Source organism: Trichomycterus rosablanca, chromosome 6 (assembly GCF_030014385.1).
Source record: "Trichomycterus rosablanca isolate fTriRos1 chromosome 6, fTriRos1.hap1, whole genome shotgun sequence".
Taxonomy (NCBI): domain Eukaryota; kingdom Metazoa; phylum Chordata; class Actinopteri; order Siluriformes; family Trichomycteridae; genus Trichomycterus; species Trichomycterus rosablanca.
Window position 1 is genome coordinate 18,295,252 of NC_085993.1, and position 12,588 is coordinate 18,307,839.

Below are 12,588 nucleotides of genomic sequence, written 5' to 3' on the forward strand. Positions count from 1 at the left end.
CTGAGGATAATTAGCAGGGGACCGATCACAAAAGAGGCATTGTCTCGAGACTGAGAGTGCTCCCAGAGAGGGGCGTGGCACATAGGCACACTCCAGGAGCACAGAGGCTGATTCATGACACATTAAATATTTTACAATTAAAATACTGTTTAAATATTGCTTAGTTTATTAAATGACCATATTTTGTATTTTGCTTACATTTTTACCTATATAATTACATATTACGGGTTCTCAACCTGCTACTTGTGACACAGAGGTGCATATTATATAAAATGCATTTATATATACTAGGCCGATTATTTTAATACATTGATGCATACAAGTGGCCCCTGAGACTGACTTTTGCAGACAGTTTTTACAGCCTTGCTGTTATGTAATGTACAATGCCAAGCATTTTAAATTATTACTAAGAAGATCCCAAGCTAAATCCAATCCAATATGACAGTATTTGTATAGACTGTTTGTCTATTTTTCTTTTTATTGTCTTCCTCACCTCACTCCTCTCCACCTGTTAAGTGCTACTCTGTGCCTTTTTGGCATTGTGCCCTTACCTAGCTCTGCCCTAATGATCATGTCTCACCCAGCTCCCCTATTAGTCAGTTGCTAACAGTGCCAAAGTGCTTTAAAGGTCCTCCTTCATCCCCTCCAAGTTTCTAATTAATTAGCTAAGAAAGAACTGGCTTTCCGGTGATAAACGTGACTTCCTTCCATCACAAGCCAAAGAGGCTGACTTTAGGATTAGGCTTTTGAGTAGCCATGTTCGGCACTTAAATGGCATGCATGAAGGGGACCAGATTGGCACAGCAGGCATGAAGATTTTTCTCAGCATTTCTCTGGACTTGATCACTTGCTTTTCTATACCGTTCATGCTGCTATCACAAGGCTGCAGAGGAACATGCTTGACACCCTCACAAAGGCTGAAAGGGGCCACTCGTTCCCTTTGGTGTAGAAGACACTCCAGATTGTGGATTCTATCAGAAAGCTTGCACACACAAACACCTTCTTGTTAAGGCATAAAGGCATTTCCCTTCGACCCACACACTTTTTTATCTCTCATACACACACAAATGCTCTTTAACAGGTTGAATTTTCTGTGTATATCTATTCTGTAGTACATTTTGCCTAAGAAAAAGAGAAAGCAATGTATGTAATAAGAGATGTGTTTGACACAGTTTAATGTGTGTTATCATCAACTCAGGTGTCCCTCAGGGGGCATGTATTTCTCAGTGGTACAGCTTGACCCAATCCAGTTCTTTTATTAATTTAGAGTGCTGTGAAAAAGTATTTGGCCCCTTCTCAATTTCTTTTATGTTTGCTAATTTGTCGCATTTTAATGTGTTTCTATCTAGATCTTTTAACTAATTTTAATGTAAGATGCAGCCTTTAAATGATCATTCTATTTATTAAAGATAAATATTTATTTAAAACCTATATCACCCATGTGAAAAATTAACTGCCCCCTAAACCTAATAACTGGTTGTGCCAGTACATACGTATATAACGATATAACATATACACACACACATATCAAAAGTGGTCCAAGGGAGGAACAGTGGTAAACCAGCAACAGGGTCATGGGCAGCCAAGGTTTATTGATGCACATGTAGCTCAAATTGCTGAAGAAGTTAATGCTGGTTCTGATAGAATGGTGTGAGAATACACAGTCCATCACAGCTTGTTGCATATGGGACTGCATAGCCGAAGACCAGTCAGGGTGCCCATGCTGACCCCTGTCCACCTCCAAAAGCACCAACAATGTGCACGTGAGCATCGGAACTGGACCACAGAGCAATGGAAAAAGGTGGCCTGGTCTGATGAATCACATTTTTTTACATCATGTTGATGGCCGGGTGCGTGTGCATCACTTACCTAGGGAACACATGGCACCAGGATGCACTATGGGAAGAAGGCAAGCCGGCGGAGGCAGTGTGGTGCTTTGGGCAATGTTCTGCTGGGAAAACCTTGGGTCCTGCCATCCATGTGGATGTTACTTTGACTCGTACCACCTACCTAAGCATTGTTGCAGACCATGTGCACCCTTTCAGGGAAGTGGTATTTCCTAATGGCTGTGGTCTCTTTCAGCAGGATAATGCACCCTGCCACAAAGCAAAAATGGTTCAGGAATGGTTTAAGGAGCACAGCAACGAGTTTGAGGTGTTGCTTTGGTCTCCAAATTTCCCAGATCTCAATCCAGTCGAGCATCTGTGGGATGTGCTAGACAAACAAATCCGATCCATGGAGGCCCCACCTCACAACTTACAGGAGTTAAAGGATCTGCTGCTAACATCTTGGTGCCAGATACTACAGCACACCTTCAGGGGTCTAGTGGAGTCCATGACTCAAGGGGTCTGTTTTGGCAGCAAAAGGGGGACCAACACAATATTAGGAAGGTGGTCATAATGTTATGCCTTATCGGTGTATATGTATATATATATATATATATATATATATATATATATATATATATATATATATATATATCAGTATACACTACACTTCTTGGCTAGAATCTGATAACAGCTCCAGTAAAGTATAAGGTAACATAGTTTGCTTTTTTCATGTCCGTCTTTATCATTAGGCAGCTGCAAGAAATATGATGATAGGAAGATACGATGTTAGTCCTGGGTCCTGGGCTGACATGCTCTGCTGATTTAACTGTTTGTATAAATGATTTGCATGTGTTGGCAAAGAATAAAGAACGATAATCTTATATGTTAGGGTGACAGACATTTCTTAGCTATTAACATTCTGCGACTGGCGTCTCCATTTGCAGCTCATTGTACAAACACTTCTCGCTGTAATAACCTAGTGAGCTGTGCTTATTGACCCTGCCAGTGTCTCTGCTCTCTCTTTAATCAGCATAAGCCTGAGCTTCGGCATGCTCAGTGACCTACACACACACACCCACACACACACACATACTCACCCATTGTTCATGATCTGAGACTCAATCGACCACCAGGGACAGAAATACATAGATATAGAAATGGTAATAAAGGCAGTTCATTCTTTCACATTCATGCTCTCACTTCACCACTACATAGAATACACGAATTTAATACAATGTATTGCTTCGTAAAAGGCCCTTACCTGTGGGATAATACTGTCTAGACTAATTTTGGACCTTGATATTACAGGTCTCTGTTACACTTATTGATTAATGTTAATCAATTTTAAAATCACTGGAATGACTCAGTCTTATTGTCTTTTTTAACAGGATACTACTTTGAGATCCCATCCATTGGAGCAATAAGAATCAACACACAGGTTAGTTGTGTTATTTCTGCATTTGCTCATGTATGAGAGTATATTTTTGGCACATTTTTCACTACACACGTTTTTCTCTTTGGGGTTTTTGTGATTGTAGGATATTTTGCTGGTTTTGTCTGGCTTTGAATGCTCAGGTTAACTCGAGAGAGATAGATCATAAGATAAAATGATGTCGTTATCTTTTTTCTTTCTAGTCTACTCAATAAGCTCAATAAGCTTGAGGACGTTTTGCTCTTAGTCGTGTTCTCTTCTAGTCTTTATTCCATAGGGTGACATACTCAACCACTTATAATTTTTATTATATATAATTTTTATTATTACCTTCATTACACTGCACAATTCCACGATGTGTCTTTCACAGCTTACACCATTTAAGTGCAATACTAAAATGTTTGCATGGCTACATCTAACATTTTCTTTCTTTCCCCACGTGTTTGCAAAGAAAAACACAAAAAGTATGTAGATACCCCTTCTGTGGTATTTAACTAACCTTCATAGTTAACAGGCACATAAAATCAAACATCAACTGTCATGCAGTCTTCAGACATACAGATTTCTTTACGCTTATCTGGGGCTGTGATGACTGCAGGTTTTTATTTTGGTCTAGACCCAATACGTCAATAGCGATCGACCAGTCGATCGCACAGTGCACGCCGGTAGATTGCGTCTCATTTAAACAGGTCAACGTTATTAACATGAAAATGTTTTTTTAATTTGCTGTTTGTTACCATAGCTACACCTCAGCCCACTTAAAGCACTGCTAATCTAGACAGTTTTAATTCATCAGTAGCCAGTTTGCGCCATTTTTTCTTTGCGCATTTTTCCTTTTGTAACCTACACTGTTTGTGTAGATGAGTGCAAAACAAACCAAAAACAGTTTGATTCGGGCAAGACCACTGCAAAGACGGCTGTTTCGTTCATACGTGGAAGAAGCTGATGGCGAATATTCAGATCTTGTGTTATATACAGAGGTCAGATGGCTTAATAGAGGCAGAGGTTACGGGATCTCCATGTCTCGAACGGTAGAGAATACGCCAGGCTAGATGACAAACAGTGGCTCTTATATTTGGCATTACAGATCTAAGCAACATGTTGAATGAGCTTAATTAAGAGCTGCAAGGCAAAGACAAACGTGGTGGACATGATCAGCTCTGTGAACGCTTTCATGAGTTGTTTCAAAAACGAGAGTTTTTGCAGCGCCACAACTTATGGAACTTTCAAAACATGTCATCAGGGCTGAAAAAGCAGGGGACATCTTGCATATAACTATATAGTGCATGGTACATTGAACAAATTCAGAACGTGATGGCAGACTTTTGATGATGAACAGTGCTTTTGAGATTTTAGTTTGCTTGAGTCGATTGTAACATTCATGTGCTTTCCATTTGGTGGTACAGCTGAAGCTGATGTGCTGGCTTCAAAACTGCTCTTGAAGATGAAATTTTAACTCTACAGTCTGACATTCCTATAAAGTCAAGGGCCTCTGCTGGACAATTTTGGAACTGGTTGGCTAAGATAAAATATCCAAACATGAGAAAATGTGCCACATATTTGACAGCATTTTTGGATCAACCTACTTGTGTGAATCAGTCTTTTCCCACATGAAAATAATTATGTCAAAATATCACTCCACCTTTACTGATGAACACTTGAGGATTGGCATCAGCAGCTGACACCATTCAGTGTAAATCAGGTTAGTGTGATTTAGGGTTAGGGTGTGATTTTTCAGTCACTTGCCCTGTAATGCTGAATATCAATAAAGGCAAATCTCTATTCCCTCGGCTGCTCCCGTTAGGGGTCGCCGGCAGATCGTGATCCGCATTATTGATTTGGCACAGTTTTTACGTTGGATGCCCTTCCTGACACAACCCTCCCTATTTTTCTCGGACTTGGGACCGGCACTACAATGCACTGGTTCATGCATGCCAGTGGCTAGGTACCTATAGGACAATTCAGTGTCTCCAATTAGCCTGGCTGCATGTTTTTGGACTGTGGGAGGATTAGATTAGATTAGATGGAAGGATGGATGGATGGATGGATGGATGGATGGATGGATGGATGGATGGATGGATGGATGGATGGATGGATAGATGGATAGATAGATAGATAGATAGATAGATAGATAGATAGATAGATAGATAGATAGATAGATACTTTATTGATCCCGAAGGAAATTAGAGTCCCAGTAGCATTGTACATAAAATCAAATACACACTATAAAAAAAAATTACAACTATATAATTTCGAAACAGTACAAACACTTCCACAGATTGAAGGTAACCTGAGTTTTACATATATTGCATAACTACAGAGCAGTTATTTATTTATGATGTGGATGGATTAAGTGTAAATAAACAAAATAAACACATGGAATGGAATTAAAAGTGCAGGAAGGTTCAGTTCCAAGTATACAGTACATGGTCCAGATTAAATATAGATTAAATATTAAATATAAAGTGATAAATGATGAGTATTGCACATTGGATTGGGCCAATATAGCCATATATAGATTAGCATACATATGCGTGTGTATGAATATACTTAAGTACACATATATACATGTATATACGCTCAGTCCTTAGTGATCACGCGTTGTCCACGAATGCTGGAGTTATAGAGCCTAATGGCTCTGGGGACAAATTACCTTTTTAATCTGTCCGCAGTGACAGCTGTGACAGTCTGTCACTGAACATACTCCTCTGCTTTATGACAACTGTGTGCAGGGGGTGGTTCACATTGTCTGTGATGGAGTGGAGTTTATATTTATATAACCCTATTTAACAATGGGAATCAAGTGTAGTTTCTGCTTGATTGAAATAAACCTGTAGTCATTTCTTTTATTATTTCCCTAAAAAAGAGTCAAAACCCTCTGTGATTGATAAACAGTGAAATGCTTAATAGCTTTTTGGATTTTAACAAGGGACAGTCCCACCTTTCCAAAACGGCAGTTAATCCAATTTTCGCCTTACCAGAGCTGTCACTGTCGACTGTTCATGCTGTCATTTTGAAAAGGAACCACAAGCTGTGAAAATGTAGCCCTCTTAAGCTCATAAAATTGGACCACTAGGTGCTAAAGCTTAATGGATTGGGTTTCAGTGGCGGAGTGGCTGCATATGAGCCTGTGGTTGTTATGCTTAATGCCAAGCATTGGCTATAGTAATGTAAAGCACAGTCATTGAATTCAGATGCACTGGAAATGGGTTTTCTGGCAGGCTGAATTTTGCTTTGCCAGTGTGATAGACAAATCTGATGCCAGGAGAACGCTACTGTTAGATATCATTGTGCCACAGGAATGTGTGGTTTGGGAGAAATAACACTTTACTGTTTTAGCTTTTTAGCTCAAATCTCAGCAGTGCTCCCAACCTAGCCGTGCATCTTATAGGCTAAATAGGCTGTATTTGAGGGAGAAAAGGTCACATGGGATCTGTCCATTCTGCTCCATTGATATGAAATCCACTGTACTGGTAGAGGTACCAACACAAGAGTGTGGGGGGAGGGGGTTTGAATAAATGAATGATCCTGCACATCAGAATGATGGCTATATACCAGGCCTTATTACCCAACATAAGTGTTCCTTACTATGTTATTTTTGCTGAATAAAGGCTAATTAAGAGTGGGGCCAGGCTATTTAACTACAGATCAATTCCTATGAACTGGAATGTGATGTTTGGGAAATGTCTATACACAGACTGGGAGCCAGATACTGAATATAATGGCTTGGGTTTAGTTCTGTGGTTCTTGTAGATTTACCGGTATATACAATATACGAGGGTTCTTCAAAAAGTTTCAGCACTTTTTAAAACTCTATTTATTAAGGATTTCAAAAAGAAATTACATCTTTTGTACAGTCACCTTCCGATGCATTTTTTTTTCAGCGTCGTACCAACTTTTTAATGTCATCAGCAAAAAATGTTTTTGGTTGAGCGTGTAGCCACTGATGCACCGCTGCTTTCACATCATCATCACATGAAAATCTTCTTCGGTCCAAAAACGTGGAAATCAGATGCTGCTAAATCCGGACTATAAGCTCTCTCTCAGTCTCTCAGACACAACCAATTACTCCTCCTCCCACCCTCACTGTTTCTGTCAAAAATATAGAAGTGTGGAAACTTTGGCCACTCAGGGGGCGCAGCGGTAAAATACGCTAGCACACCAGAGCTGGGATTTCGAATACATCATATCGAATCTCAGCTCTGCCATCCGGCTGGGCTGGATAAGCACTGGAGTGACAATGACATGGTGGTTGTGTGTTAGTGTGTGTTGTCCTGGTATGAGTGTATCAGACACAGCAGTGCTGCTGGAGTTTTTAAATACTGTGTCCACTCACTGTCAGCTCTATTAGACACTCCTACCTAGTTGGTCCACCTTGTAGATGTAAAGTCAGAGACGATTGCTCATCTATTGCTGATGTTTGAGTTGGTCATCTTCTAGACCTTCATCAGTGGTCACAGGACGCTGGCTGTATATTTTTGGTTGGTGGACTATTCTCAGTCCAGCAGTGACAGTTAGGTGTTTAAAAACTGCATCAGCGCTGCTGTGTCTTATACACTCATACCAGCACAACACCACCCAAATAATACCTACTCTGTAGTGGTCCTGTGGGGGTCCTGACCATTGAAGAACAGCATGAAAGCAGGCTAAAAAAGTATGTAGAGAAACAGATGGACTACAGTCAGTAATTGTAGAACTACAAAGTGCTTCTATATGGTAAGTGGAGCTGATAAAATGGACAGTGAGTGTAGAAACAAGAAGGTCGTCATAATGTTATGGCTGATCAGTGTATAGTGCTAATACCACAACATTTCCCCTACTTCCATATGTTGCGACATATACTAGTTTCCTTCTTCTCCTCCACCAGACCTGAAGGCACATTAATCAGCATTGTGAATAGTCTGTCAGCTGTTTCATTAGACTGAGTGTAATTTTATTCTGAGAACTGCCACTTATTCTAATAGGCTTGCCGAGGCTGAGGCAGGTGCGAGCACATCAGCGTGTGTGCGCAAATGGGGGTAACACTGCACACCTGCACGACTCACCACAGCCTTCACCACTGTCACATTTCGTTACTCCCATGATCTACACAAATCACAAGCCAAAAAGCCAGTGCCAACGACACTTATACACCCTGCTTTATGCAGAGAATGGTGGCAGAAGAGTTAGTATCTTTTTATGTGGTGTTTTCTTTTTTTGCTTTATGTTTTCTTCCCTCACTTAATGCCTCGTCTGTTCTCTTTCTCTCTCCCATTTATTTTTTAATGTCATCTCCCAAGTGCTTGTAAGTTGATTACGCATGGCATTGTAGTTCGTTTAAAGCGATAAGTAACATACTTATCTGGTAGCCAGTGGCAGAAACTGCTGCAGACACTAAAAGCTTTATATCAATTCCTATACTTCATAATACATTGCTTTACTTTGCCGAAAGCAAATGAGAGAATATATCTTTCATCACGTATAGTTTTTGAATTGGATTTATGCTCTTATTGGATGCATACATCATACCATATACAGTGCTGGAAAAGTATTGACCCAGTTTAGTTTATATTTTCCACATTTATTTGTTTCAGATCAAACTGCAGTGTATTATATTAAATGAAAAAATACCAATTAAACAGAAGGTGCTTTTTTAAAAGATGATTTTCATATATTGAAGGTAAAGTTAACCAAATTAAATTCACGCTTAGGTTAAATTTTACTAGCCATGTCTAGGCATGATAACTGCTAGACCTGTTCAACATAATTATGACTTAATAGAACCTTTCTGGCAAGGTGAGGCAAGCTAAAATGTTTCAAAAAACAGCACATAATGCCACATGAAGAAATACAAAAACAGATGTAAACCAAAGGAACTGAAATCTACCAGTCTGGAAAAGAAACTCTGGGACTCCATTAAACCACAGTGAGAGCATCCTCCACAAATGGAGAACGTGGTGAACCTGCCCAGGACTGGCAAGAACACATCGAAAACTCATTCAAGAGGTCCACAAACGAACCCAGATGAACATCTAAAGAACTGCAGGCCTCACTTGTCTTAATTTAGGTCAGTGTGCAAGACTCCACAATAGGTAAGACACTTGGCAAAAATGGCATTCATGGGAGGGCTGCAAGGCAGAAACCACCGCTGACCAAAAATAACACATACCTCATCTCACATTTATCAAAAACAACATCTAGATGACCCCAATACATTTGGAATAATATTCTATGGACTGATAAGTCAAGGATGGAACGTTTTTGAACACATGGGTCTTGTCACATTTACCAATAAATGGTGATGTATGATAGTCTGGAGCAAGTCCACCTCTGAGTGGCTCAAAGGAAAAATAATTAAGGTTTTGGAGTGGTCTAATTAAATCCTGACTTGAATCATAATTGAGATGCTGTGGCAAGACCTTAAACGGGCAGTTCATTCTCAAAAACTCTCTAATGTATCAGAATTAAAAAGATTTTTCAAAGAAGAGCCAAAATTCCTCCACAGTGATTTAAAAGACTCATTGCAAACATTTGATTGCAGTTGGCACAGTTAGTTGCTAGGCTTAGGGCACAATTACTTTTCCCATGTGTGATACAGGTTTTGAATAATTGTCATTTAAAAGCAGTATTTTGTGTTTACTCAGGTTGTCTTTATCGGATACTACAATATAAGCAAACTATTTTTTCACAGATAGAACTAGAGATATTAAAAGAGTGAGTTGTTTTGATTTGTTTTCTTTTGTATGTAAGGGAAATTGCTCTGCTCTGATACCTTGACTCCCTCTTTTCATGTGTGAATGCTACAAAGCCCCCGCTGTACCTGTACGCACTTGTCACCATGCTCTACAGCTCAGTAGTTTGGCAGGGTGCTGGTGCCCAACCACATTACATTCATGTTGATTGTTCGTAGCATGGTAGAAGTGGCTATACAAATGACCATACAATTAAACAAAACATGAAAAGGAACTTAACTGTGAAGAGAATTAATCACAAACACAGCAGCAAAGAGGTGTTATATTAGGCCCAGTTACAATAAACAGCAGGTATCAGCTACACTATATGGTCAAAAGTATGTGGACACTGCTCTCGATTTTTAGTTTAGGTGTTTCAACCACACCAGTTACTTATAGGTATATGAAATCAATTATATAATATTAATCATTTGCTTTGAACTTTGTGACTACAGTTTGGGAAAGGCTCTTTCCTGCCTGACTTAGTGCACAGAGCAAAGCCTACACAGGCATTGTTAAACACCAAAAATCTCAAGAAGCTAAAGATGAGTTCTCTTCTCCACATTCTTTTGGCCAAATACTTTTAGTACATTAAATGAATTTTGACAAAAAGAGTTATAAAATAACTTTTATATTTGGGAGAAAAGGACATGGCTGATACTTCTCTCCACTCCTAATTGACTGCCTGTGTCTGATATGTTTATCATTCCCTTCTCTCCTCCATGATGAATCCATCTCAGCTCCCTGCATTTTTGTTTTTCGCAATAATTAAATAAAAGGGGTAGAGGGTTGGGTGTCCAGCACAAATGGAAGCCACTCTCAATTTTAGCCTAACATTCTCAGAGTTCCCCCTTCCCTTTCTTTACAGTCTGATATTCACTCATCATTCACTACAGTTAAAGCTGTAGTCTTCACTCAAAATTATCACCTTGATAAGTGAGATTTTAAATCAGTGAGGCAGATGGCAAATACTGCGTGCTCTAAAAGATCATTTTTAATATCATAATAGCAAACGTTGTCACATCCCAGTCTAAAGAAAAAGACTCCTAAAGAAAAAGTCAAACCACCTCCTTGTTTCTACACACATGGTCTATTTTATCCACTGATGAAGGTCTAGAAGATGACCAACACAAATTGCAGCAATACATGAGTGATCGTCCAACGTCCTAGTGGACCAACTAGGTAGAAGTGTCTAATAGAGTGGACAGTGAGTGGACACGGTATTTAAAAACTCCAGCAGCGCTGCTGTGTCTGATCCACTCATACCAGCACAACACACACGAACACACCACCACCATGTCAGTGTCACTGCAGTGCTGAGAATGATCCACCATCATTCTCTGAGGGGGGTTCTGATTAATAAAGAACAGGGTGAAAGCAAGCTAAAAAGGTACGTATGTAGAGAAATAGATGGACTACAGTCAGTAATTGTAGAACTACAAAGTGCTTTTATATGGTAAGTAGAGCTGATAAAATGGACAGTGAGTGTATAAACAAGGAGGTGGTTTTAATGTTATGGCTGATCGGTGTAAATGTGAAGGTAATGTGGGGAATGTTTAAAATATAACAGGTTTTCAAACTGTAAATATTAACAGAAGGCAATAAACGAGACACCAAATTCTCATTAACTGGCCAAAATGAACTGAAGAATGAATGTCGGCCCCAATTATTGAAGTGTAAGGAACACTACGATCGATTCGTTGTCCTCCGGTCAAGCCTCTTGGCGGAACAGCGATCTATTGGCCAATTCCCTGGCCAATACTAATAATATGTTATCTCATCAGGCAGCGTAACAAACTTTGTCAACAGCATCAGCAAGTAGAAGCTCACTGACAGAGATTGATTGCCAAATAGCCCTAAATCACAGCCCAGAAACCTTTTGTATTAAAAGCCAATGTGTCTAGGTGCATAACATGATGAAAAGAGCAAAATCCTGGACCCCTGAGCGACAAAAAAACTTAATATGGTCTGATTAGTTATATTTATCTATTTCTGAGATCTAAGTAGATTTATGTTTTACATGGTCATACAACAACCAACAAATATGAGTTTTTACTGGACTATGTGTACCCTATGATGTAAACACTTTTCCTAATGATAATGATGGCATATACCAGGATGATATAGTCCTGTACTGCTAAAAGGGTTCATAAAGAGGATTATTGCCATATGGCCGTGCTGTGCCAAATTATATTACATTAAGTGTTACAGTGTATACAGTTAATTCAAAAAGTGGTGAATTTTGATTTAATGCATATAATCTACACTTAAGCACCCATGGTGACAAAATGACAACATGTTTTTGTTTATTTATTTATTATTATCTATCCCTTAATTCTCATCAGGCTTCCTATCCCTGCCATACCAAGATGCTGTCACCACCATGGTCATTGGAAGGACGTTATTAACCAAGTGATGTTCAGAGCCTGTTTCTCAAAAGACAGAGTGCTTGCTGTTCTGCCCAAAAAGTTCTTTTTTTGGGTTGTTTTTTATCTCTCTGACCAAGTGCCCAACTTGGCCAAAAGGTCAACACTACTACTTGTTGTGCCAAGCTTTTGTTATTTCAAAATTATTAAAGTCACTGTGGTCATGACAACAATCAAAGCCATAGTTATTC

At 39.4% G+C, this 12,588-nt stretch overlaps 1 protein-coding gene across 1 annotated transcript in view; it reads left to right on the forward strand.

Annotated features, from left to right (window-relative positions):
- The window catches only part of cacna2d2a (calcium channel, voltage-dependent, alpha 2/delta subunit 2a), a 379,664-nt gene that overhangs the window by 324,707 nt on the left and 42,369 nt on the right, over positions 1-12,588 (forward strand). The window contains exon 15 of the mRNA XM_062996697.1: positions 3,218-3,267. Within this exon, the coding sequence (XP_062852767.1) occupies positions 3,218-3,267 (50 nt within the window). The remainder of the gene's footprint in view (positions 1-3,217; positions 3,268-12,588) is intronic.